General features: G+C 39.1%; 1 protein-coding gene across 3 annotated transcripts in view; it reads right to left on the minus strand.

The window, feature by feature from the left end:
- edil3a (EGF-like repeats and discoidin I-like domains 3a) overlaps window positions 1-23,466 on the minus strand; it is a 339,454-nt gene that overhangs the window by 109,841 nt on the left and 206,147 nt on the right. For all 3 annotated transcript variants that reach the window (XM_062050941.1, XM_062050942.1, XM_062050939.1), the window contains 3 exons: window positions 19,365-19,520; window positions 11,807-11,951; window positions 11,530-11,714 (listed from right to left, as the gene is read on the minus strand). In XM_062050941.1, the coding sequence (XP_061906925.1) occupies window positions 11,530-11,714; window positions 11,807-11,951; window positions 19,365-19,520 (486 nt within the window). The remainder of the gene's footprint in view (window positions 1-11,529; window positions 11,715-11,806; window positions 11,952-19,364; window positions 19,521-23,466) is intronic.

Genomic DNA, 23,466 nt, shown 5'->3' on the forward strand with positions numbered 1-23,466 from the left:
GTACTTTATATTAGAAATGGCAACAGCGGAAGATGAATGTCCCATAACAAGAAGGTAGAGAAAAAGAAGCTTATGACTAGGGTGTCGGCACGGACTACAATGGCGGCCACGCGCACATTTTCAGTACTTATGCAGATCCGAAATACAGATAAGGAGGTACCAGGAGGTAAGAAAAGTTGGTTTTGCATAATATTGTGAAACAAAACGCCAGATAATGTCTGCTAATATGTGCCATTTTGCGGTCCTAATACACGCACCATAATAATACTTGTACGTATATTTAATGCGCCAACTATCTATTAAGCGGTGCAGCTTCATAGCTTACCGAAGTCATACTAAAACATTTTGACATATTTTCGAGTGCCGTGTGTAATGTTATTTATTTTCAATGGAACATTTAACGTTTTGGTGTTGTTTACTGGCGTCATCTTGCAGTTTACACGTATCTCTTATGTGTGACTGCCATCTACTGGTCACACTTATCATTTGACCTTGTACCAAATAAAATAACTTCGAGGTCGGTAATTACAACCAGAATTATGCCGTGCATTAGGCGCACCGGGTTATAAGGTGCACTGTCGATTTTTGAGAAAATGAAATGATTTTAACTGCGCATTATAGTCCGAAAAATACGGTACTTATGTTATAAGCACAACTATGTAGCTATTTGTCGTGCAATAATCCTCTGCATCTTTCTTTGTGGGAGACAGACGTGAGGCCAGGGAGATTCTGACCTATGATCACTGAAATCTGAATCAGTTGATCCTTCAGCCTAAGTGGATGTCTGCAAATCCAGAGTGACTGCCACCCTGCGCTCAACTAATAACACCTGAGTGGCTGCTCTTCACCTCCGTCCACCTCTCTGTGTCTCAGTGGAGCATGTTTACACATATTTGACAAACAGCACCATTTGTGACAGCTCAAGTGTGCTGTTGAGCTACTGTACACATTCAAATAGCGCTTGGCTTGCTGCCTCATGACAAAGCCATCGTACGGAAGAATAAACACACATTGTCACATGTCAAAATATCAAAGTGACATTTTTATACTCCAAGTTAACACATAACATGAACAAACTACAGCGGTACCTCAATTTACAAGCACATTGCCTGGCACAAATCAAATCAAATCAGCCCCAGCCATTGAAATGAATTGAAATCAATTCAATTCATGCTCCCAAATCACCACAATTTGTAAAAATGTAACATGCCTTTAAAAAGAAACATTACCTTTCAGAGGAGAAATACTGGTTTGAAAACATTACAATAGCATGTACTACAAACAACTACCGTACATTCCAGAGCCTCTACTTTTTTCCTACGGCTTATGAAATTAATTTTTGGACTTTTTCTTCGCTAACGGCCATAATGTTTTGTATTCAACCAGTTTTTAATGAACACAAGCAGACAGCAGGACAAATGTCTAAAGTATTTCCTTCTGAACCGGAAGTACACGTGCCGTTCTGTTTTCTCGTGGTCTGTAACATTCCTACTGGTATGGATTCTTCATTCATCACTCCAAGCAAAGTTTATAAGTTTTACAATATAACTAAAACTATTCATACTTACTAAACCGTCCCATGTGTGATGTCTGTAAGAGTGTTTTCATGCATATTTGCAGGTTTGAGTTTGAGTTTATTTCGAACATGCAAGCATACAACATGATACATCACAATTTCCAGTTTCTTTTCAACATGTTCGAAAAGGAGTAGGAAGAAGCAGAGCTTATTTAATCCTACCCCTTTTCTTTACATAACAGTTGCAAAACTTTTTGTTCACTTCCTGTTCACAATTTTTTCACAATAAACTCCATAAGTAATTACAATAAAAATAAATAAATAAATAAATAAATAATAGTAAGAATTTAATAATAATAATTGGTGAAGTAAGTCATATTTCATATGATGAGATAAGTAAGATTACTTTAAGAATGAATGAATGGATAGATGAAATAAATTGAGAATGTTTGTCATGGTTCTTCTTCATTGTACTTTGTAAACACTTTAAGTTTGAAGAGTTTCTTGAAGTGGATCATATTAGTACATTGTTTGATTGCTTTGCTTAATCCATTCCATAATTTAATTCCACATATTGATATACTGAAGGTCTTAAGTGTTGTACGTGCAAACAAATGTTTTAAATTACGTTTTTCTCTAAGATTATATTTCTCCTCTTTTTTTGAGAAGAATTGTTGTATATTCTTGGGTAGCAGGTTATAGTTTGCTTTGTGCATAATTTTAGCTGTTTGCAAATTCACTATGTCGTGGAATTTCAGTATTTTTGATTCAATAAATAAAGGATTTGTATGTTCTCTATATCCAACATTATGTATTATTCTAACTGATCTTTTTTGTAACACCGTTAATGAATGAAGTGTACTTTTGTAATTATTTCCCCATATTTCTACACAGTAGCTCAGATATGGTAACACTAGTGAGCAGTAGAGAATATGAAGGGATTTTTGGTCTAGAACATGTTTTGCTTTATTCATTATTGACGTGTTTCTTGCAACTTTATGTTGTATATTTTTTACGTGAGATTTCCAGTTCAATTTATCATCAATCATTATACCTAGAAATTTGGTTTCGTTTACTCTTTCAATTTCTATTCCGTCTATTTGTATTTGTGTTTGACTTTCTCTTCTACTGTTACCAAATAGCATTATTTTAGTTTTACTAAGATTCAACGATAGTCTGTTTTTGTCAAACCATCTTTTTAATTTGTTAATTTCTTCTGTTATTATTTGTATTATCTCCTGTGTGTTCTCTCCTGAACAAAACGCTGTTGTATCATCCGCAAATAATACTAACTTTAAATCTTTTGTAACTTTACAAATGTCATTTATATAGAGATTGAATAATTTAGGTCCTAGTATTGATCCCTGAGGTACACCACAGGATATATTTAGCGTTGTAGACGTGTGTTCGCCTAGCTTCACGTATTGTTTCCTGTTTGTTAGATAACTTCTTATCCAGTTTAAGACTAACCCTCTGATGCCATATCGTTCTAGTTTTTTGATTAAAATATTGTGATTAATTGTGTCAAATGCTTTAGTTAGATCCATAAAAACCGCTGCTGCACATTTTTTACTATCTATTGCATTGGTAATTTCTTCTGTAATTTCAATTAAAGCCATTGAAGTTGAAATATTAGCTCTGTATCCATATTGGTTCTCTTCGAGTATTCTATTTTTATTTATGAAACTTTCTAATCTGTTATTGAACAGTTTTTCAATGATTTTAGAAAATTGTGGAAGTAGAGAAACAGGTCTATAATTTGTAAATTGATGTTTATCTCCAGTCTTATAAATTGGTGCAACTTTAGCTATTTTCATTTTGTTTGGAAATGTACCTGTTTGAAATGATAGATTGCTAATATACATTAATGGTCCTGAGATCTCTTCAATAACCTTTTTTATCGTTTCCATATCAATTCCGTTACAATCAGTTGAAGTCTTAGATTTACATTTTTTCACGATTGTAACTATTTCCTCCTGTGTCACATTACTGAGGAACATGGAGTTGGGATTTTGCTCTATGGTATCATTATAGTCCTCAATTGGAACTGGGTCTGGAATCCTTTCTTCCAATTTTGGTCCAATATTTACAAAATAATTATTGAAGCTTTCAACTACTTCCTTTATGTTGTCATTTTTTTTATTTTCATCTAAAAAGTATTGAGGGTAGTCCCTCTTAGTTCCATTTTTAATAATGCTATTGAGGATGCCCCATGTTGCTCTCATATTATTTTTGTTCCTGTCCAACAATTCACTGTAATATTCTTTTCTACATGATCGTAGTATGTCTGTTAACTTGTTTTTATACTTTTTGTACTTAATTTCTGCCTCTATAGTTCTTTGTGCTATAAATTCTCTATATAGTGTATTCTTCTTCTTACAAGCATTTTTTAATCCTTTTGTCATCCATGGTTGATTATTCTTTCTCTGCTTGTTACTGAGTTGTATCCATGGACAATGTTTGTCATAAAGTATTATGAACTTGTTTAAGAAATGTTCATATGCTTCATCAACCTCTTTTTCATTATACACATTGTCCCAATCTTGCTTTTGTAGCTCAATTTTGAAGGCAGTCATCCTCTTCTCTGTGCATAGTCTTCGAAATGTCCTTTTGTCTTCCATGTTCTTCTTGTAGTTTCCATTATATATTGTAAAAACTGGCAGATGATCACTAACGTCGCTTATAAGTAGACCACTTGTAGTGTTATTATCAAAATCATTGGTAAAAATATTATCAATAAGCGTGGCACAGTGTGCTGTGATTCTGCTTGGCCTTGTGATTTTAGGATATAGACTGATGCTGTACATTGTATCAATGAAGTCATCAATAGACTTTTGCTTGTTGGGGTTCAATAAGTCAATATTAAAGTCACCACATAAGAACATTATTCTTTGACCATTGTCCATGTAAGTTGCCTTGATCCATTCTTCAAATGTTTCTATACTTGACTTAGGTGATCTATATATACAACTGATGAATATGTTTTTGCTTTTTTCCTGACATATTTCAATGGTTATACATTCTAAGATATTATCAATGGCAAATGACATGTTTTTTACCACTTTGTAGTTCAGGTTCTTCATCACGTACACAGCTACTCCTCCTCCATTTTTGTTGGTTCTGTTGATGTAGTTTAGTTCATATCCCTCCAGATCAAAATCTATTCCTTTTTTATCATCAATCCATGTTTCTGTGACAGCAATCACTTTGAAGGGTTCGTTGATGTGTTCCAAAAAGTTCTTAATGTTATTGTAATTTGCATACAAGCTTCTACTATTAAAATGAATAATTGACAATTTGTTATCACATTCAATGTTGCTATTATATTGATCATCTGTATAATAAAAACAACTATTACTGATGTGGGAGAAAAAATTTGTATCTGGATCTATATCATTTTCCAAATCCTGGTTTTTGTGATCTTTGTTGCAGAAATTTTTTAGTTCCATATTTTCTTGTTCAACAAACTTTGATGTTGTTTCAATAATCTCTATAAGTGTAGGTGGGTGCAATCCTGAATGTAGGTCCTCTTGTTTAGTCGTCCCTTGGAACATAGTAGTGCCGATGCTGAATTTAGGTGCTTGTTTTCTGTCAGAGTCCATTATCATCGTTGTTGTGGTAGCTGTGTAAACTTTAAAAATTGTCCAGGTCCTTGATGTCATGGACAACAATTACTCTTGCTTCTGGACTTCCATTCAGCTTGATGTAGATTTTACAGTTGGCGCTCCAAGTTCCCTGGATTTTTCCCTGCCTTCTCAAGTCGCGTGCTTTCTTGGCGATTCCAGCATTGCGTTTTGTGAGATGCTCATTCATGTACACATTTGTTCCCTTCAGCTTCTTTCCCTGTCTCAGCAGTGCCATTTTAGATTTTCTGTTTACGAGTTTCACGAGCACGACTGGAGTGGCGTTGTTGTTTCTTCCGTTCAGTGGGATGCATGTTTCGATGGTATTAATGTCAATTTCAATGTCCTTTGATTGCAGAAAGTTGACCACTTGCTGTTCTGCTGAGATCATATCCATTTCATCAGGTTCACCTTCATTATTCACAGCTTTCGCATAGGATCTTGGTTTAATTCGGTGCCCTGTCATTTCATCTATGATATTCCTCAGCATGTTGTTGTCTTCTTGAAGGATCTTCATTTGTTTGCTCATTTCAGTGGCTTCTTTATTTCTGGAGTTGTTCTCTTTTTTCATTTCTTTCATTTCTTCTTTCATTTCTTTCATATCCTCTTTCCATCCATCCATCAATTCTTCCAATTTTTCTAACATTTCTTCTTTAAATTCCTGGAGTATTTTTTGTAGTATCCCTTCTTGAATCCCATCATGTCCTGTGCCCAGCTTCAAATCAGTCTTTCCAGTCAATCCTTTAACTTTTGGCATCGCGGCAGTCACTGACGTCAGCGCCTCTTATGTCTTAACGGCAGTTACCTCTTTAGCGACTTGCGGCACTTTTAACTTGTTTTTTCAACAATTTCGTACCTTGCGCCGTTCAGAGATCAATTTGAGGTGTCAGCCTGTCAACTTATATCACTCTGCGACGTCGGGATCACTTTAAAACAGCTGTAAACTCGCCGTAACTTTTGGTTGCTAGGCAACCGCTTTGAACTGCGGGAGGCGCCTTTGGCTTGCGGCTAACGGCTCTTCCACTCGCCTTATTTCAGCGTATCAGTGCCTCTCAACTGACCAAAATCAGATCGAAGATGCCAGGTGACTCTCCTGTGGCTGTGATCGCAAATCAGTGGTCAAATCAGTGGTCAAAATCTTCAGACTTAACAAAAACTCCGGTAGCAGAAGCGGAGCTTTTTTCTTTGCGTCCTTTCTCATTGACAGGAAGTGACGTGCTATCGTAATGTAATCAAACTAGCGTTTTTAGCATTAGCTAACATGTTAACACGTTCACAAGGGTCTGTGTTAGTATTTTTAACTTCCAATGGCATTATTTTTGTATTGTTTCAGTTTCACAAATTCCTCCATAAACTCAACAAAACGTCACCGTGGAGTTATTGAGTCGGTTTAGCTGATTGGAGAGCTAGCTTCCGCAGCTAGTGGGTCAATGACTTCTGTTTTGTTTGATCAGCCATTTTACTGCTGTGTGACAAGCACCGTTTGGAAATATTAAGGTATGTAAAAAAACATTTACAAAATCTTTGTGTAAATACTAACTCATTTCACAACATATATATATACTGTATACACGGCTTATAGTACTGTGTGTCTAATATATGGGAAAAAGTAACGCTCGATTGTCAGGCAGGACTAGACAGACCACGGCATCTGCAGCTTCTCAATATTTTCATGGAAAAATGTTTTTTCGTTTCGATGTGTATGGCTGCATGCAACAGACTTTGGCTCCAGCTTCCGTGATGCGGACTGACAATGCTGCAGTTGGGCTGACTCGCCAGGTAGGCTGCAAATTGTCCGATTCTCCACCTGTGCACTAAATTTTTTAGGTCCGATGGTTGGAGGGCAGGATTGTGTCGATCCAAACTGTCCTATCAAAACTTATGTTTGTTTCTTGGGCAAACGAAGCAGGGACAGCAACGTGTAGCAATTAATCAATTCTTTATTGCTCAGAAGGCACAACCCTGTTAGAAATACTACTTCAGCCGGCTGCAGCGTGGTCTCGTAACACATTTTTCTTGCAACTTAACAGCTCGCATCTGAAATTACTCATAAGTTGGGGTACCACTAGTATTATACAGCACTAAAAAAAAAACGGTGCAGTCAAACGTGTAATTAGAACTGTATTTACAAAATATACTGTAATGCATGCTGAGTAGTCAGGTGACAAACCATGCTTCCCACTTCCTAGAACGCACTGCTGCACTTTTACAAAATAGTTACTGAATTTATGTGTAATTGTCAGCATTAGTTTTTGTTGATTACCTTTCCTGAAAGTAGTAGTCTCTGTGTCGTTTTCAGTTGACGGTATTGTGCTTTTTTTTCCCATTTTGTGTTACCGCAATTAAACCAGTCTATTGAGTAATGATGCCTAGTCATTTCTGAATCATTTTAACGCTCGTCTGTGGGTGCATTACAAGTGACTGATTGGATGTTGCTTGTCCAAGAAGGAACATCTTCCTCAACCCAAAATCACTGTAACGATGCCAGAAATAGAGGCATATAGTAATCCATGTTCATTTATAAATTTAAATGCAAAATGTAACTTTTGGATACCAACATGTCAACGTTCTGGCAAAACAAACCTATTCCGTTTGTTTAGATTAAAACAAATGATTTTGTAAAAATGTTGGCCACACCAGATCTAGATCTTTGGGACGTTCCATTCCTCGAGATGTAAGTTTCCAATATTCTCAAATAAGTGTCCAAAATTCCTGCAAAATTGCTTGCTTTTTAGTTGAAATTGAATGTTCATTTGATATTTAATAGCTGCATGGTTTCCTACAGTGCACAGCAGCAGAAGCCCTGAGTGTTTTGATTAATTGGAATACTTAACTTGTCATTAAGGATGTTTTATTCCATTAATTTAAAGGGTTGAAACTAATTTAGTATTGTAGCTTAGAACCAATTATTTGCTGCATATATATAAATGTGACAACTACTTAATTGGTCAGGTTTGTGGAAGGACAAACGTGAAACGTGATACCACCACTCAAAATACCCAGGTATGTATGTTTACTCTTTTAAAGCGTGTTACTGTAATGCCTCAGTGTGCAAAAAGGTTCCCTGTCAGTAAGCATTGATTTTCTCAGTGCAACTATATAGCGTCTAAAGATTCCTGCAGGCACAGCATGTAATAAGAGACACGTTTTCCTTTACCCACAATAATCAATTTTGCAGCTCTCTAGTCAAGATGGGGCCTACCTAAGTACCTGTCTCTTTTCGCACACAGCCTTCCATAAACCTCACCCTCAACAAAAAGCTTTCAGTGTAATCAAAAACATATCTGACTGGATCCCAGCCAATCTAATAACGTCCAGATAAGTCAGTGTGACTGTAGAACTGTGTCATTCTTGTACAGGCGGTATGCATGGAGCAACGGGCGCAGCAGAAAGGCCAATAAATCAAAGTAATCGCTCTTATCTTCAATTCCCTGAGAGGATGATCCGCATCCCCATTCCCTCTATGCTATCTGTTTTACAGATTGAACTAAGAGCAGGGGTCTAACTTGAACAAGCAGTCAGCATTTTCTTCTTTTTAAAGGGATAAGACAACAACATATCTTATATACAAGACTTAACATGAGGATGTGCTACTAAATGGACATGATTTTTACAGTTTACAGGTTCCATATTGTTAAGAGAAGATGAATGTACCGTATTTTTCGGACTATAAGGCGCACTTAAAATCCTTTCATTTTCTCAAAAATCGACAGCGCCCTTTATAACCCGGTGCGCCTAATGTAGGGCATAATTCTGGTTGTGCTTACCGACCGCAAAGCTATTTTATTTGGTACATGGTAAAATTATACATGTGACCAGTAGATGGCAGTCATACATAAGAGATACGTGTAAACTGCAAGCTGATGCCAGTAAACACCATAACTTTAAATGTCCCATTAAGAATATGGAACATTACACACAGCGCTCAAAAATCTGTCAAAATGTTTTTAGTACGACTTCGATAAGCTATGAAGCCACACCGCTTGATGTATTGTCGGCGCATTAACATATGAGTATTATTACGGTGCGTGTATAAGGACTGCAAAATGGCACCTATTAGCAGATAGTATCTGCCGTTTTGTTTCGCAATATTAGGCAAAACCAACTTTTCTTACCTTCTGGTACCGGCTGATGTGTATTTGGGATCTGCATAAGTCCTGAAAATGTGAGCGTGTCCGCCATTGTAGTCCATGCCGACAACGTAGTCATAAGCTTCTCCTTTTTCTCTATCTTGTTATGTGACATTCATCTTCCGCTGCTGCCATACCTAATATAAAGTAGCGTAAAGTTATTACTTATATCCGTCAGTAGACTCGCTATCAAAGCGCTAAAAACTGTAGTGGGTTTACATAATTCACCCACGGAACTTTAGTTATTAGAGGGTTTTTCACGGGACACATTTTCGGCGTTGATGTTGCTTTATTGAGCCACGGATGAGGAGATGTTGCTCCGTTATTGATTTAAGTAAAGTCTGAATGTCGTTAAAACAGTTAGCTCCATCTTTTGACACTTCTTCCACTGCCGTCCTTGTACGCTACACCGCTACAACAAAGATGACGGAGAAAAGAAGGTGAGCCACGTAAATAAGACCGCCCACAAAACGGCGCATCCTGAAGAGACGCTCAGAAAGCTACTCGAAGATGGTCTGTAAAACATAATCTATGCAACACTTTCACCAAAGAACCACCATTACATGTTATGTAGACCACAAGGAAGTGTTTTCAATTTTGAAAAAAATGATAATATGACCCCATTAATGCGCCTTACAATCCGGTGTGCCTTTTGTTTAAAAATAGACCTGAATAGACCTGCTCATCGGCAGTGCGCCTTTTAATCTGGTGCGCCTTATGATCCCAAAAATACAGTAATTGTTCACTGTGTGGCACAGCCTTACTATTTAGGATATATTTCCAGCCATCTGTAACTGAAATGAAAATACACTGATTGGTTGCTTTTGAAGTGTTACGGTGTGGTCGCATGATTATGCGCTTGTCGTTTCCCCAAGGTGCATATGGACGTTCGGAAGCAGCGTGCAGGTAAGAAAAAGGGTTTATTATCATAAGTAGAAAAGAATACAAAACATAGGAACGGGCCGCTGGCACGGGAATCTATAGAAAAACTAGCACTGGAATAAGGAGCAACAAACCAATGGCAAACAAAACAGCCAGCCAGAGTGTAGTGAGAGGCAGGAATAAATATCTCTCTGATTAGGGACCAGTAGCAGGTGAGCGTTGGGATCACTAATCAGAGGCAGGTGAACATAATCATGGCAACAAGGAACACAAAAACAGGGGTGCTGAAACAGAACTAAGGGAATCCTAAACTGAAACAAAACATGATCCTGGCTACGGACCATCACATGAAGGAGACAAAAGGCCTGAGCAATCATACACTGGTGGCAAGGTCCATCAAGCCAAGTGAAATAAAAAGGCGGTTTTTGAAAATAAAACACTAAAATTCTAGAAAATGCAAGCAATTCACAAACGGGCATTTGACGTCAACAAAGTATTTGCGCTCGAAATACTTGCAAAGATCCTAATGATGGAACAGAGGTAAGAGCGTGGCCACTATATCGGGCATAACTGCACCTTTTGAGGCAGTGGTGTTCAAACCCAGGCCCATGGGCCAAAATTCAATTTGATCCTGCAAGGTTTCAAAATGTCAACATTTTGTGGACAATATGAGAAACTCAGGTCAGTAACCATGTGTACTTTCTAGACTATACAATCACAGCATTTACATATGACCCAATCCAAACTACCTTTCCTGGTCATGGTGCAGAAAAAAAAAAATCAACCACACACTTTCTCCACATTTATCCATGTTTGACTTTTATCCATCCATCCATTTTCTACCGCTTGTCCCTCTCTGCAGGGGTGACTAGAGCCTATCCCAGCTGCATTCGTGCGGAAGACGGGGTACACCCTGGACAAGTCGCCACATGCAGATATACTGTATATATATACTGTATATATATATATATATATATATATATATATATATATATATATATATATATATATATATATATATATATATATATATATAATATTGGTATCGGGACAAACCTAATATAAACACACACAAAAGTACCGGAAATAAGTACCGTTCAGTACCGGCAAATTGCCACATTATCGGTTCAAATGTGAAAGATACCGATTCCTATAACCGCCACCTTTTATTAAAGAATAGAAAGACTCCAAAATAATCCACAGTCAAAACCCATGGCACATGTCAAATAGTAAATACAGCAAAACAGAAAACTGGCAACACATGACCATGAGGAGAGAGAAATTATTATACTAAGGGCATTTAGTTAGTTTAATGACAGTAAAATGTATAGATCTGTAAACTAGTATTAGGTATCACACACAAAAGGGCATATCTTACCTGTAGCCACTGTGATTGGTCACTGCGTCCTGCTGTCCAAGCGTTCACCTTCCCCTGCTTGTCCAAGCGGGCTTTCCCAGGCTCCCAGGTGAACATGTCCATGTTGAGCGTCCTAAAGATGGAAGAGCCTGTGACCTGGTAGTCCTGGACATGGCCCGACTTCATGCCTAATGGCTCAGAGCACCCTGAAGACAAAAACATTTATATATTTTCGCACGGTGACATTTTCCTTAGTCGCACGGAATGTGAGCTGGTTTTCTGCTAACCGCTCACTCACCTGTGAGCTCGCATCCGAGCAGTTCCATGCGTAAGGTACAGTGCCTTCTGCACACTTGGGGATAAATGCGCACATACTGGGCTTCGACGGGAGGGGTGAAGGAGTTGGCTGACGGAGCGTTGTTATCGACGTTTCCTCTGAAAATCTGTTGCAGGGGATGAAATAACAGCAGATGGGAGGTGAGGAAGGCACTGGAACAGATTTGTTTTTGAGCATAATGTGGCAGTCTATCTGGCTCCATGTCTCTGGTGTCTACTCAACAATCAGCAAATTTCCGTCGTTCAAGGTCAATGAGCGCCAAGTACATCGAAAATAGACAATTTCTCGCACAATTTGAGACCGTAATTCATAAAGACAGTGGTGTGTTTTAAATTAGCGCTCCGATTATATGACTACACTTTCTGAAATGTTTCATTCAAATGGCTACGGATACTCTAAACACTCACTTACTGAGAGACTGATGTAGTCTGAAATCTTACATTTATTACACCCTTTCATTCATAAAACATCTACTTGTGCTGTAAGTGCTTTGAAAACAATGCTCTGCTAGGATTTAGGTGAATATATATTTTTCTCTTTTGAGTTGTCTGTAAACTTACTGCTAGTAGCATCACTATAGATCAGGGGTGTCAAACTCATTTCAGATCGGGGGCCACATGGAGAAAAATCTACTAGTGGCCGCACTGGTAAAATCATGGCACGATAATTTAGAAATAAAGACAACTTCGGATTATTTTCTTTGTTTAAAAATAGAACAATCACATTCTGAAATTGAACAACTCATAATAATGTTTTGTTTTTTTTACACTTTACATGTTGCGGTTAACAGTATTCTATCTTTATTTGTCGTTATTTATATTTTCTGAATACATTATGTGATAATATTAATCATTGGTGTTAATTTTCAATCTATCAAGATAAAAAAAATTATGTCAAAATCAAATTACAGTATGTTATTATGTAGTTTGATCATTTTCCTTGACTGATGTACTAACATCATGTGGTTTATTTTGTACATATGTAGCATCATCTACAAAGATACAAATAATTGATATTGCGACATCCAGTGGACACATTTAGAACAGCAGTTTCTTTCATTCAAAAATTTCTGGTTAATTTTTATACTTAGCATACTCATCCCGCGGACTGGATTAAAACCTGTTCGCGGGCCTGACCCCTGCTATAGACTGTTGTTTATTGTTGACTAGGGCTACCGTTCACATTTCAACTGATATTGTACCAATTTTTGGTACATGTGAATCGATACCGTTACACAAGGGTACCAATTTTGAGTACTTTTGTGTGTGTGTTAATATATTTTTTTTTTTATTGTTCAATATTCAAAAATGAGCTGATTACTGTGCTGATATCTAGTTTTCTTATTACATTTGACTCTCATATGCCATGCAGTTGCACTTTCAAGATGTTAGAAGGCAGTATTGTAAAGGCTATCAATGGTATGTTGTCTACGGAGGAGGTCGCTTTTTCCATGAAGCTAAATGCGTTATGTTGCGCCCTACAAAGTGTTTATACTGTAAGTATTGTGCTTATTACACTCCAACATTCAACAACATACATATTCGTAGTTTTTATTACCAAATTTGAAGGTGAATAGGTGTACAATTGCTAATGCTGATGGTAACCGGTCTATGGCAAATCCAATGTAAATTAGCATCATGCCAACGCATTTAGAAAAGAATAGAACACGTTATTGTCATCAAATATGACCAAAATAATGGGTTTGGTGCAGTTGAGCAATTATTTGCTTAAGCCAGTGTTTAGTTTGCAACCGGACGTGACGTCACGTGCAATTAAGGTATCGAAATATGGCACCGTTGGATTTTACGTGAATCGATAATACAGACGGAATTTGGTCGGTGCCTATAAAAGTACAGATATTAAGTTGACTGTTCATTACTTGACCAACAAGTAGAGATGGGCATAGCACGGCACCGGTACCAACGTGAATGGTAATAACCAGACCGAGAAAATAAGATGCTACCGCGACTTTGTTCTTGGTGGTAGATGAATGCAGTCGCAGAAACCAGCAACAAGTGCTTGGCAATGATATTGTTCAAGTAACATCTTGTAAGTAATATAGCGTCCTGAGAGAAGCACACAAGAGTCAGACGCTCTGTTTTTTAATGTAATTGCCGACCTAACGCATCAAAAGTAGCCCTCATAACACCGCCTGCCAGTAGCCACATCAACACAGCACTTCCTTAGTATGTGTCAATGGCAAATGCAGCAAGCGAGGTTGCATTCAAGAACCCCCAGAATTATAAGCATCAATATTACAAAAGTTGCTTTTTGCACATTCTTTATGGTCTGTATTGCTGCAATAATTATGACTATTTATTGCCTATGTATTACTTATGTTGTATTTATTCTTTAGTTATTATTTGATTTGAATAATTCCATTCATATATGTTCTACCGCTTGTCCCTTGAAACATTAAAATATAGAAATATAATGAATGTCACAAAATTTCATCAGTATAAAACTTTTTTTTTGTTTTTGTTTTTTACAAAAATGTGCATGTTTTGAATCTATTCTTTACTGCTCTCCATGAAAAGAAAAATCCCTCTAGTACCGCAATTAAGTACCTTTGGTTCAACACTTGGGGAACTTGCTTGTGATATAGTTGCATGTTAAGTGAGCCAAACGAATTAAAAAACACACAAGAGATACTGGAAATACACATTAAGACATTTCTTCAAAATTCAAATTATGTGTAAACATCTTGACAAATAGGAGACTAATCTTTATATGAAGAAGAGCATGTCACACTTTCTCATGCTTTCTGTAAGAACTTGGAAAAATGTCTCAAAAACAAGCACCATTAAAGAGTCAAAAACTGGAAAGCAGTATACCAGGTTGTCTCAAGCCTTGATTATGTATTTTATATCTTATTATATGATATTAGGCACGCTAAGGACTTAACATGTCAGAGTGGATGGTGCAGGTGTTAGTGACACTATGTTGAGTTTCAAGGGGCATGTATTAGGGTCCTGTAAAGAGCCAATTTTATTTTTTTAAGGCGATTTGTAGTGGAAAAACCTTATATTTACCCATTTTCATGGATTTGGTACCAGTATTGGTTAAAATGTAAACGATACCCATCCCTACCAACAAGTTGGGTACTCGTCTTATGAGTAATAATTAACTTACCCAATTGTAAAATAAAGGGCCTGAAAGTATGACGTAGTAAACGCGATGCATGGTGGGTCTTGCTGGCCTCTGAATAGTTGATACACACAACGAAATGCAAGACTCTGCGCTAAAGTTTTGTTCTTTTCTTTAACAAGTTCAAAACATGCGGCCTCGTTAACTGCCGCAATCGTCATGATTGCTTAAGGAAAAAAAAAAAAAAAATTGGGTAAGATTTTAATCATTTCAATTGTGAAAGCAAAGCCAAGGAATTCGGGTTTGTGAGCTATTAAAGAGACAGTGAATAGCCTGGATGGCAGACGTGAGACGATCAAAGATAACTTTTAACGCCATCACTTGCTACGTGTTGGTGTGTTCACTGCCTTTTCACACTGGGGTGTTTGAATAAAAGCATGTTTTATTCTGTTCAACACGTGCCATTGAGTAGGCTGTTAGCATTAGCCTGGCAAGCTGCGAGGCTACAAACAACGTACATTATTTTGGAAACAAATCAGGTTGTTGGTTGACCATATATTCTGAAATTTAAAGTGCACCGCTGTACAAACCGCACCCACTAAATTTTAGGGGAAAAAATATTTATCCATAGATAAGCCACAGATATGCAGTATACATTGCGAAATGAGTTATTTACATAGAAATAGTTTGTGAAGGTTTTTTTCCATACAATACCTTAACTTTTTCTAAATGGTGCCTGTAACACGGCAGTAAAACCGCTGATAAAACAAAACAGAAGTCATCGTCATGGACACACTAGCTGCGGAAGTTAGCTCTCCGATCAGCTAAACAGACTCAATATCTCCATGATGACGTCTTGGGTGAATTTATAAGGAATTTGTGAAACTGAAACAATACAAAAATAATGCCTTTGTAAGTTATTAATACTAGCACAGACACTCGTAAACGTGTTAGCATATTAGTTAATGTTAACGAGGCTAGCTTTATTACATTACAAAAGCACATATAGACATCACACATGAGACGGTTTAGTATGTATAAACAGTTTTAGTTATGTTGTAAAACTTACAAACATTGTTTAGAGTGATGAATGAAGAATCCATACAAGTAAAAACGCTATGGACGGCTAGAAGACTGAACGGCACTTCTACTTTTGGTTGAAAGGACTCAATGGAAGGACACTGCAGCATCTGGAGTGCGCAAACTCGTCTAAAAGATGACGCCAAACAATAACACACCTTATCAGTGTGTTTGCTTGTTTGTTTTTTTAAAAACTAATGCATTATTGCCGTCAGCAAAGAAAAATCTAAAAATTAGCTGCGCCGTTATAAGCCGCGGGGTTCAAAACGTAGGAAAAAAAGTAGCCGCTTATAGCCTGGAATTTTGGAATATACAGTACTTTTAATGTTGGGTTCAGATTCAGATTTAGATTTGGTTTTATTTGAACATACATAGTTTAAAATCACACTTAAAAAAATAAGTAATCACATTTTTACATTTTCTTTACAAGATGTCCAAAAAGGAGTAGGAAGAAGCAGTGCTTATTTAATCCTACCCATTTTCCACTGCATTCCAATTACTTACACACGTGTTCACTCCCTGTACTGTGTATGTACACATTTCAAACATTACACATCTGTGTAGTGTTAATACAACAGTTGTCTTCATAACAAAGTAGGTCACTTTTGTTGAGATAAATAATCTCCTTTTACCAGTATTATTCTTCTTTGTACTTTGTAAACACTTTTAGTTTGAACAGTTGCTTAAACTGGATCATGTTAGTACATTGATTCACTTCTTCACTTAATCCATACCATAATTTAAATCCACATACTCATATGCTAAAAGTCTTTAGTGTTGTCCGTGCATACAAATGTTTTAGGTTAAATTTTTCTCTAAGGTTGTATTTATCTTCTTTCGTTGAGAATAATTGTTGTACATTCTTGGGTAGCAGGTTATAGTTTGCTTTGTACATACTTTTAGCTGTTTGCAAATGCACCAAATTATTGAATTTCAACATTCTTGATTCAATAAATAAAGTGTGTGTATGTTCTCTGTATCCAACATTATGTATCAGTCTAAGTCCTATGTGTCAAAGTCAAGGCCCGCCGGCCAGATCCGGCCCGCTAATGAATGATCTATGGCCCCCGGAATGATATTTGATTAGTATTAGAACCGGCCCGCAGGCCACAGCCGCCTGCTGCTGTTTTGCACGCACCAATACTCCATCAGTGTTGGCGCTAGGAATTTTCAAAATTGGGTCCCAGGGACCCCATCAAGTCATAAAAATGGGGTCCCACGGCAAATTTTTGGGGTCCCACTTTATTGTAACCGTTTTGAAAACAAATGATAAATGTATGCATTATCCTGTTATATCTCACATTCTATATTGTGTTTTGGAAAAAGGTTGTCATAAACGTTACTTAATTTATTTAAAAAAATAATACAAAAGAAAACACATTTTTATGCATATGTAAATGTATTCAGTTATAAACATTCATTCACTTTCTTCTTCCCTTCATGGATCTAAACTTTACTGCTGCTGGTATTTTTTTCTATATTTGTATTGTAATATTTTCAGAATGTGTTTGTTCTATTTTTGGTCAAAGTAAGACAAAGAAAACAATCTAAAGTTGTCTTTATTTTTTAGATTTAATGCTGTGATTTTAATGCCGCATGTGCACAGATTTTCCTCCATGCGGCCCCTGAGCTAAAATGAGTTTGACACCTTAGACTCTAACTGATCTTTTTTGTAACACGGTTAATGAATGAAGCGCACATTTGTAGTTATTTCCCCATATTTCTGCACAATAACTCAGATATAGTAACACTAGCGAGCAGTAGAGAATATGAAGGGATTTTTGGTCCAGAACATATTTTGCTTTATTCATTATTGAAATGTTGTATATTTTTTACATGAGATTTCCAGTTTATTTGATCATCTATTATTACACCGAAACATGTGTTTTCCTTTACTCTTTCAATATCTACACCGTCTATTTGTAATTGTGTCTGACTTTCTCGTCTACTGTTACCGAATAGCATTATTAGGGTAGAACAAAAATGAACGAGTATAATTATCGGAGAAGTAGTGCGGTTATCAAAGTATTAAAAGTTATAATCGGATTAAAACCGTACATTATGCACAATTTAAACGCAGGATAATGAGCCTTAACATACTTTTCATTCTGAAATTTGGTATAAAAACTGACTCCGTTGACGAGATGTATACTAGTTTGGCTTCGCTTTACTCAAATCACTTTACTCAAATCTCTTGTGGACCAATTCCACCAAATATACCGTATATTATGCGCAATTTAAACGCAGGATAATGAGCCTTAACATACTTTTCATTCTGAAATTCGGTATAAAGACTGACTCCGTTGACGAGATGTATACTAGTTTGGCTTCGCTTTACTCAAATCACTTTACTCAAATCTCTTGAGGACCAATTCCACCAAATATACTTATTTTTTCGTGGTAGCAAAACCTTGGAACATGGTACGGTTTGCCTTGATACGTCCCTTGTAGGGTTGTCCCGATACCAATATTTTGGCACCGGTACCGGTACCAAATTGTATTTCGATACTTTTCGAAATAAAGGGGACCACAAAAAAATTGCATTATTGGCTTTATTTTAACAACAAATCCTAGAGTACATTAAACATGTTTCTTATTGCAAGTTTGTCCTTAAATTAAATAAAATAGTGAACATACAAGACAACTTGTCTTTTAGTAGTAAGTAAACAAACAAAGGCTCCAAATTAGTCTGCTGACATATGCAGTAACATATTGTGTCATTTATTATTATTTTATTTTGTCAAAATTATTATTAGATACGCCATTGTACTTGGTATCATTACAGTGGATGTCAGGTGTTGATCCACCCATGGCATTTGTTTACATTCAGGCGTGCTAGCTTTTATTAGCGGTGACGCCAGTCAGCTATTGTATCCTCCTACGGTGTGTAGTAAAGCACGTTTAGATATTCCTCATCCTGTAGGGATGATACTTGTAAGAAACTTACTTTATTTGTCGCCATGGAGGGGAGGATTAGTGATTTAGAAGTCGCTAAAACACTGCCAACTGCGGATGGATGTTTGCTGCCAGCTAGCTAGCCATGTTTTAAAGCACCTCTTCCTGAGGGCGTTTCAGTGTTATAACTTCACCTTTATCGTTAGTTTTTAAGCCAAAATGCGTCCATTCTCCCTTTTCTGTCTACACACTGTGTCTGCTTGTAAGTACTCTGTGATTGTGCGCTGCCGAACATGCTCCTCTGCTCCTAAAACCAGCAATGTCATTACGTGACGCTGGAGGGGTGCGGGATCGGTACGTTTCAGAGGCAAAAATTACTCATTAGTATCGCGGTACTATACTAATACCATACAACCCTAGTCATAGTTGTTAGAACTGTGTTTTGTGTGCTCCTTACCATGTCCCCGTCTTTGCCCTTGACTTTGTACGTTCTCCATGTCTTCCCGTCGTCACTGTAAGCGACCTTGTATGACTTAACATACTCCGAGCTGCCGATTCTCTTGGCACCCTGGGTAATAAGCCCCGTGACCCTCATTCGCCTCTGCAGGTTAATCTGTGGAAATTAGCAAGAAGGAAAACAAAAATCATGCAAATGCCAGAAATGACAGGATTCATAGGGACTCTGCGCTGATGCGAAACATGGGAATCAATTCAGCCCCGCAAATCTCTCCTGGCAGACCCATCCGTCTTTTTCAGAATGTCTGTGATCAGATGGAGCGTTTAATCGATCCTCGCATTCCAGATCCAATCTGCCATGCCTGTGTAGGCTGTCAATATGGTGCCCATGTAAATCATATTGGAGGAAGAAGAGGGTTAAAGTGAGAAAGTGATGCATGCCTCAATACATCTCGCTTCGTGCAAACAGGGCAGAGCATCAAACACAATCATACTCATCATTAGACTTACATTGTAGGTTCATTTTATTTCATTTAATTTCGCTTGTATTCATCATTATTTTCACAAATAAGATTTTTGTTTACAAGTGTTGTTTCCTACAAAATACATCACCTGTGGCCACGTTTGTAATATAAAGTGATTCCACAGCAAACTAAGCTTTTTGACTAGGATTGTGTTACAGTATGTGATGCCTCAGGAGTCAAATGGAAACATAGATAAGGTGAAACCTCGATTTACGAACGCCTCGTTATGCAAATTTTTTGATTGACGAACTATGGGTATCACTTTAGTATGGGGAACACATATTCACCATTAATTAGTTTCCTTATTAACATGCACATTAGTAACATATTGGCTCCTAATTAGTCATTATTAAGTGCTTATTAATGTCTTATTTGTCACACCGCGGTGAGGGATGTCTTGTCTTGGTTTTTTCTGTCTTGTGATTTGCATGTTTTATTTTGAAAAGCAACTCCTCTTCTTTCAGATCACGGGTCCTTCCTCTTGTGTCACCAGTCTGACGTCATCCCTGACCCTTGATTGCTTCCACCTGGTTCCCATTACCCTCATGTTTCATATAAGCTCATGCCTCCCCTTGTTCTGTGCCAGATTGTCTCGAGCTTTCGTGCCTGTCTAGCTTCCATGTTCATGTTCATGTCCATGCCTTGCCTCGTCCCACGTCTACTTCCTTGGATCCAGAATTCCCACGCTGTAATTTTGAGTTTAACTTTTTTCTCCTCCTTCAGAGCGACTTTTGTTATCTAGCCTTTTTTCAACCACAGTGGTGAGTTATGATTTTTTCCTAATAATCTTCCTTCCTCAAAGTTTTTGAGTGATTTTTCGTTTACCTTTATTAGACTAAGATTAGAGTAGAAATTTTTATAGTCATTATTTTTTTCCTCCTGTTGGAGTTTTTTTTTGTTAAGTTTTCATAGCAGATACGGCGCTAATTACAGTTTGTCTTATTTTTGTATTTTCCTCCTTTTAGGAGTGATTTTCGGTTATTCCCTTTTTGAAACCTTTTTTCGCTGACCGTTTTTTGTTACCTATAGTATTTGTATAACTCTGCTCTGGAGGTTAAAGAGTTGTCAAAATAAAAGCTTTACTAAGAATCCCATCTTTGCATCTGAGTCCCTTCCTTAGTCCAAGCCTGACATTATTCTGCATGGCCTTATTATACAACCAGTAAGCCATTAACTAAGAGTCTTCCCTCAAAAACCTAAGAATGATTTTCTTATTAGTAACCCTAACCCTAACGCTAACCCTTATATGTTCCCCTTGTGTCGCAGTGTCCACATCCCCTCCAAAGGTTTCTCATTGTAATCCCATTGGGTTGAGTTTTTTCTTGCCCTGATGTGGGATTAGAGCCGAGGATGCCGTTGTGGCTTGTGCAGCACTTTGAGACACTAGTGATTTAGGGCTTGTGGGAGAGGGTTGTGATCAGCGCACTGTTGGAGTAAAGGTCAGCGCCCCTGTCCATCAGACAGGGGCGTGGCATGGGCTGACTGAGAGACACGGCTGGCAGATGATTAGTTTACGCAGGTGGTACGTGTTAGACTGATCATCTGTTGTCTTTAACAGTGAGCGGCCGGGTGCAGGAGAGGAGGAAGGAGCGAAGGGACTGAAAAGTCAATTATGTATATATATTGAAAACCAAAAAAGAGAACATTATTAAAACCCTGTCAACTCTGCGCAACTGTTTCCAGCGTGATTCTGTGGGACTGTGAGTATAAAAGCTTACATTTCGCCCAATCAAAAAAAAAAAAAAAAGGGAACAATGTCGACACCAAGCCCAATAGAGGCATTGGGGCAGCTGTTGGCAGAAGTGTCCACGGCCAATCACCGGCAGATGGAAGCCATGCAGGGACAAATCGCCCAGCAGAACCAAATCCTGCGAGCCTTAACAGAGAGGACCGGAGCAGGGGCACCCGCGGCAGCAAAACCATCATTGGCGGCCGTAGGGATGCACAGGATGGCGGAGACAGAGGACCCGCAGACTTTTTTGGACATGTTCGAGGCCACGGCGGGAGCATGCGCGTGGCCCGAGGAAGAATGGGCAGTACGGCTGCTACCGCTGCTGGCGGGAGAAGCTCAGCGGGCGGCACTCAGCCTACCGCCAGATTCCCGGGTGAGGTACCGGGACGTGAGACGTGCGGTACTGGACCGGACGGGAGGTTCCAAAGAGGATCACAGGCGCCGGTTCCGGGCAATGCGGCTCGGCCCGGAGGAGCGGCCTTTTGCCCTGGGCCAGCAACTAAGAGATGCGGCGACGAGATGGCTGCAACCCGGGAAAATCCAGGAAGTACTGGAACAAATCATTTTGGAGCAATTTATGGAGGCGATCCCGGCACGGACCTCGGCGTGGGTCCGTTATCACCGTCCTCAGGACTTGGCAGCAGCGGTGGCGTTAGCGGAGGACCATCTGGCGGTGCACCGTGAAAAAAAAAAGGAGGAGAAGTCCGCGGAGGCGGTGGAGCGTCCAGTTCCAGCGCCGCGCAGGATGCGCGCGCCGCCGGCCGAGGGAACCCAGCAGTGGCCTAGGCTACGGAATAATCAGACTGTTTTTTCTCCTCCTCAGACCCCGGCCGCTACTGACGCTGCGTTTCCCCCGCAAATGGCTCCTCGAGTGCCTGGGCAGGCGTGCTGGAGGTGTGGGCGGCTCGGACACCTGCAGCGGGAATGTCCGAGCATGGAGGTGGGACAGGTGATCCGGGTCGTCGACCCTGCGGCGCCCTCCCCCGGAACTATGTACCGGTAAGGATACAAGGGAGTACACACCGGGCGATGGTGGATTCGGGCTGCGAGCAGTCCATAATCCACCAGAATCTGGTTCGACCCGGGGCGTTGAGAAAGGTTACACGGGTGCGGGTTAAATGTGTGCATGGGGATATTCACGAGTACCCTATCGTGCCGGTGGAAATTTTTTTCAAGGAGGAAAAACATAGTGTTAAGGTGGCTGTAAGTTCGCGCCTGGCGCACCCCTTAATCTTGGGAACCAATTGGGTGGGATTTAACGGGTTAATAAAGCAGTGCGCAGGGGTGCGTTCACGACCGGTAGGAAAAGGGGATAGCCGCGCTGTTCTCATCGGCGACGCGAGATTATCCGACGCTGCCGGGGGGGGGGGAAGGGGAGCCGGCGGGGGCTTCGCTGGAGGTTTCCCCGGTTCCCCAATGGCGCCCCATGGATGATTTTCCACTCGAGCAGTCTCGGGATAAAACTCTGCGCGCGACCTGGGACCAAGTGATAATAATTGATGGGCAGCGGGTTCGCCCGGGGATAGCGCGGGATTTCCCTCACTTTGCATTGATTAGGGACAGATTATACAGAGTGAGTCGTGACACTCAGACAGGGGAGGAAATCACCCAATTGTTGGTGCCAAAAAGCCGTCGGGAAATTATTTTCCAGGCGGCACATTTTAACCCGATGGCCGGTCACATGGGGTATGATAAAACACTCAATCGGATAATGGTCCGGTTCTATTGGCCAGGCATTCGGGCAGATGTGCGCCGCTGGTGCGCGGCTTGCCCGGACTGTCAACTAGTCAACCCCGCGGCCACCCCTAGAGCCCCTTTGCGGCCATTACCACTCATAGAGGTCCCAT

The sequence above is a fragment of the Entelurus aequoreus genome, linkage group LG06 (assembly GCF_033978785.1).
Source record: "Entelurus aequoreus isolate RoL-2023_Sb linkage group LG06, RoL_Eaeq_v1.1, whole genome shotgun sequence".
Classification (NCBI taxonomy): domain Eukaryota; kingdom Metazoa; phylum Chordata; class Actinopteri; order Syngnathiformes; family Syngnathidae; genus Entelurus; species Entelurus aequoreus.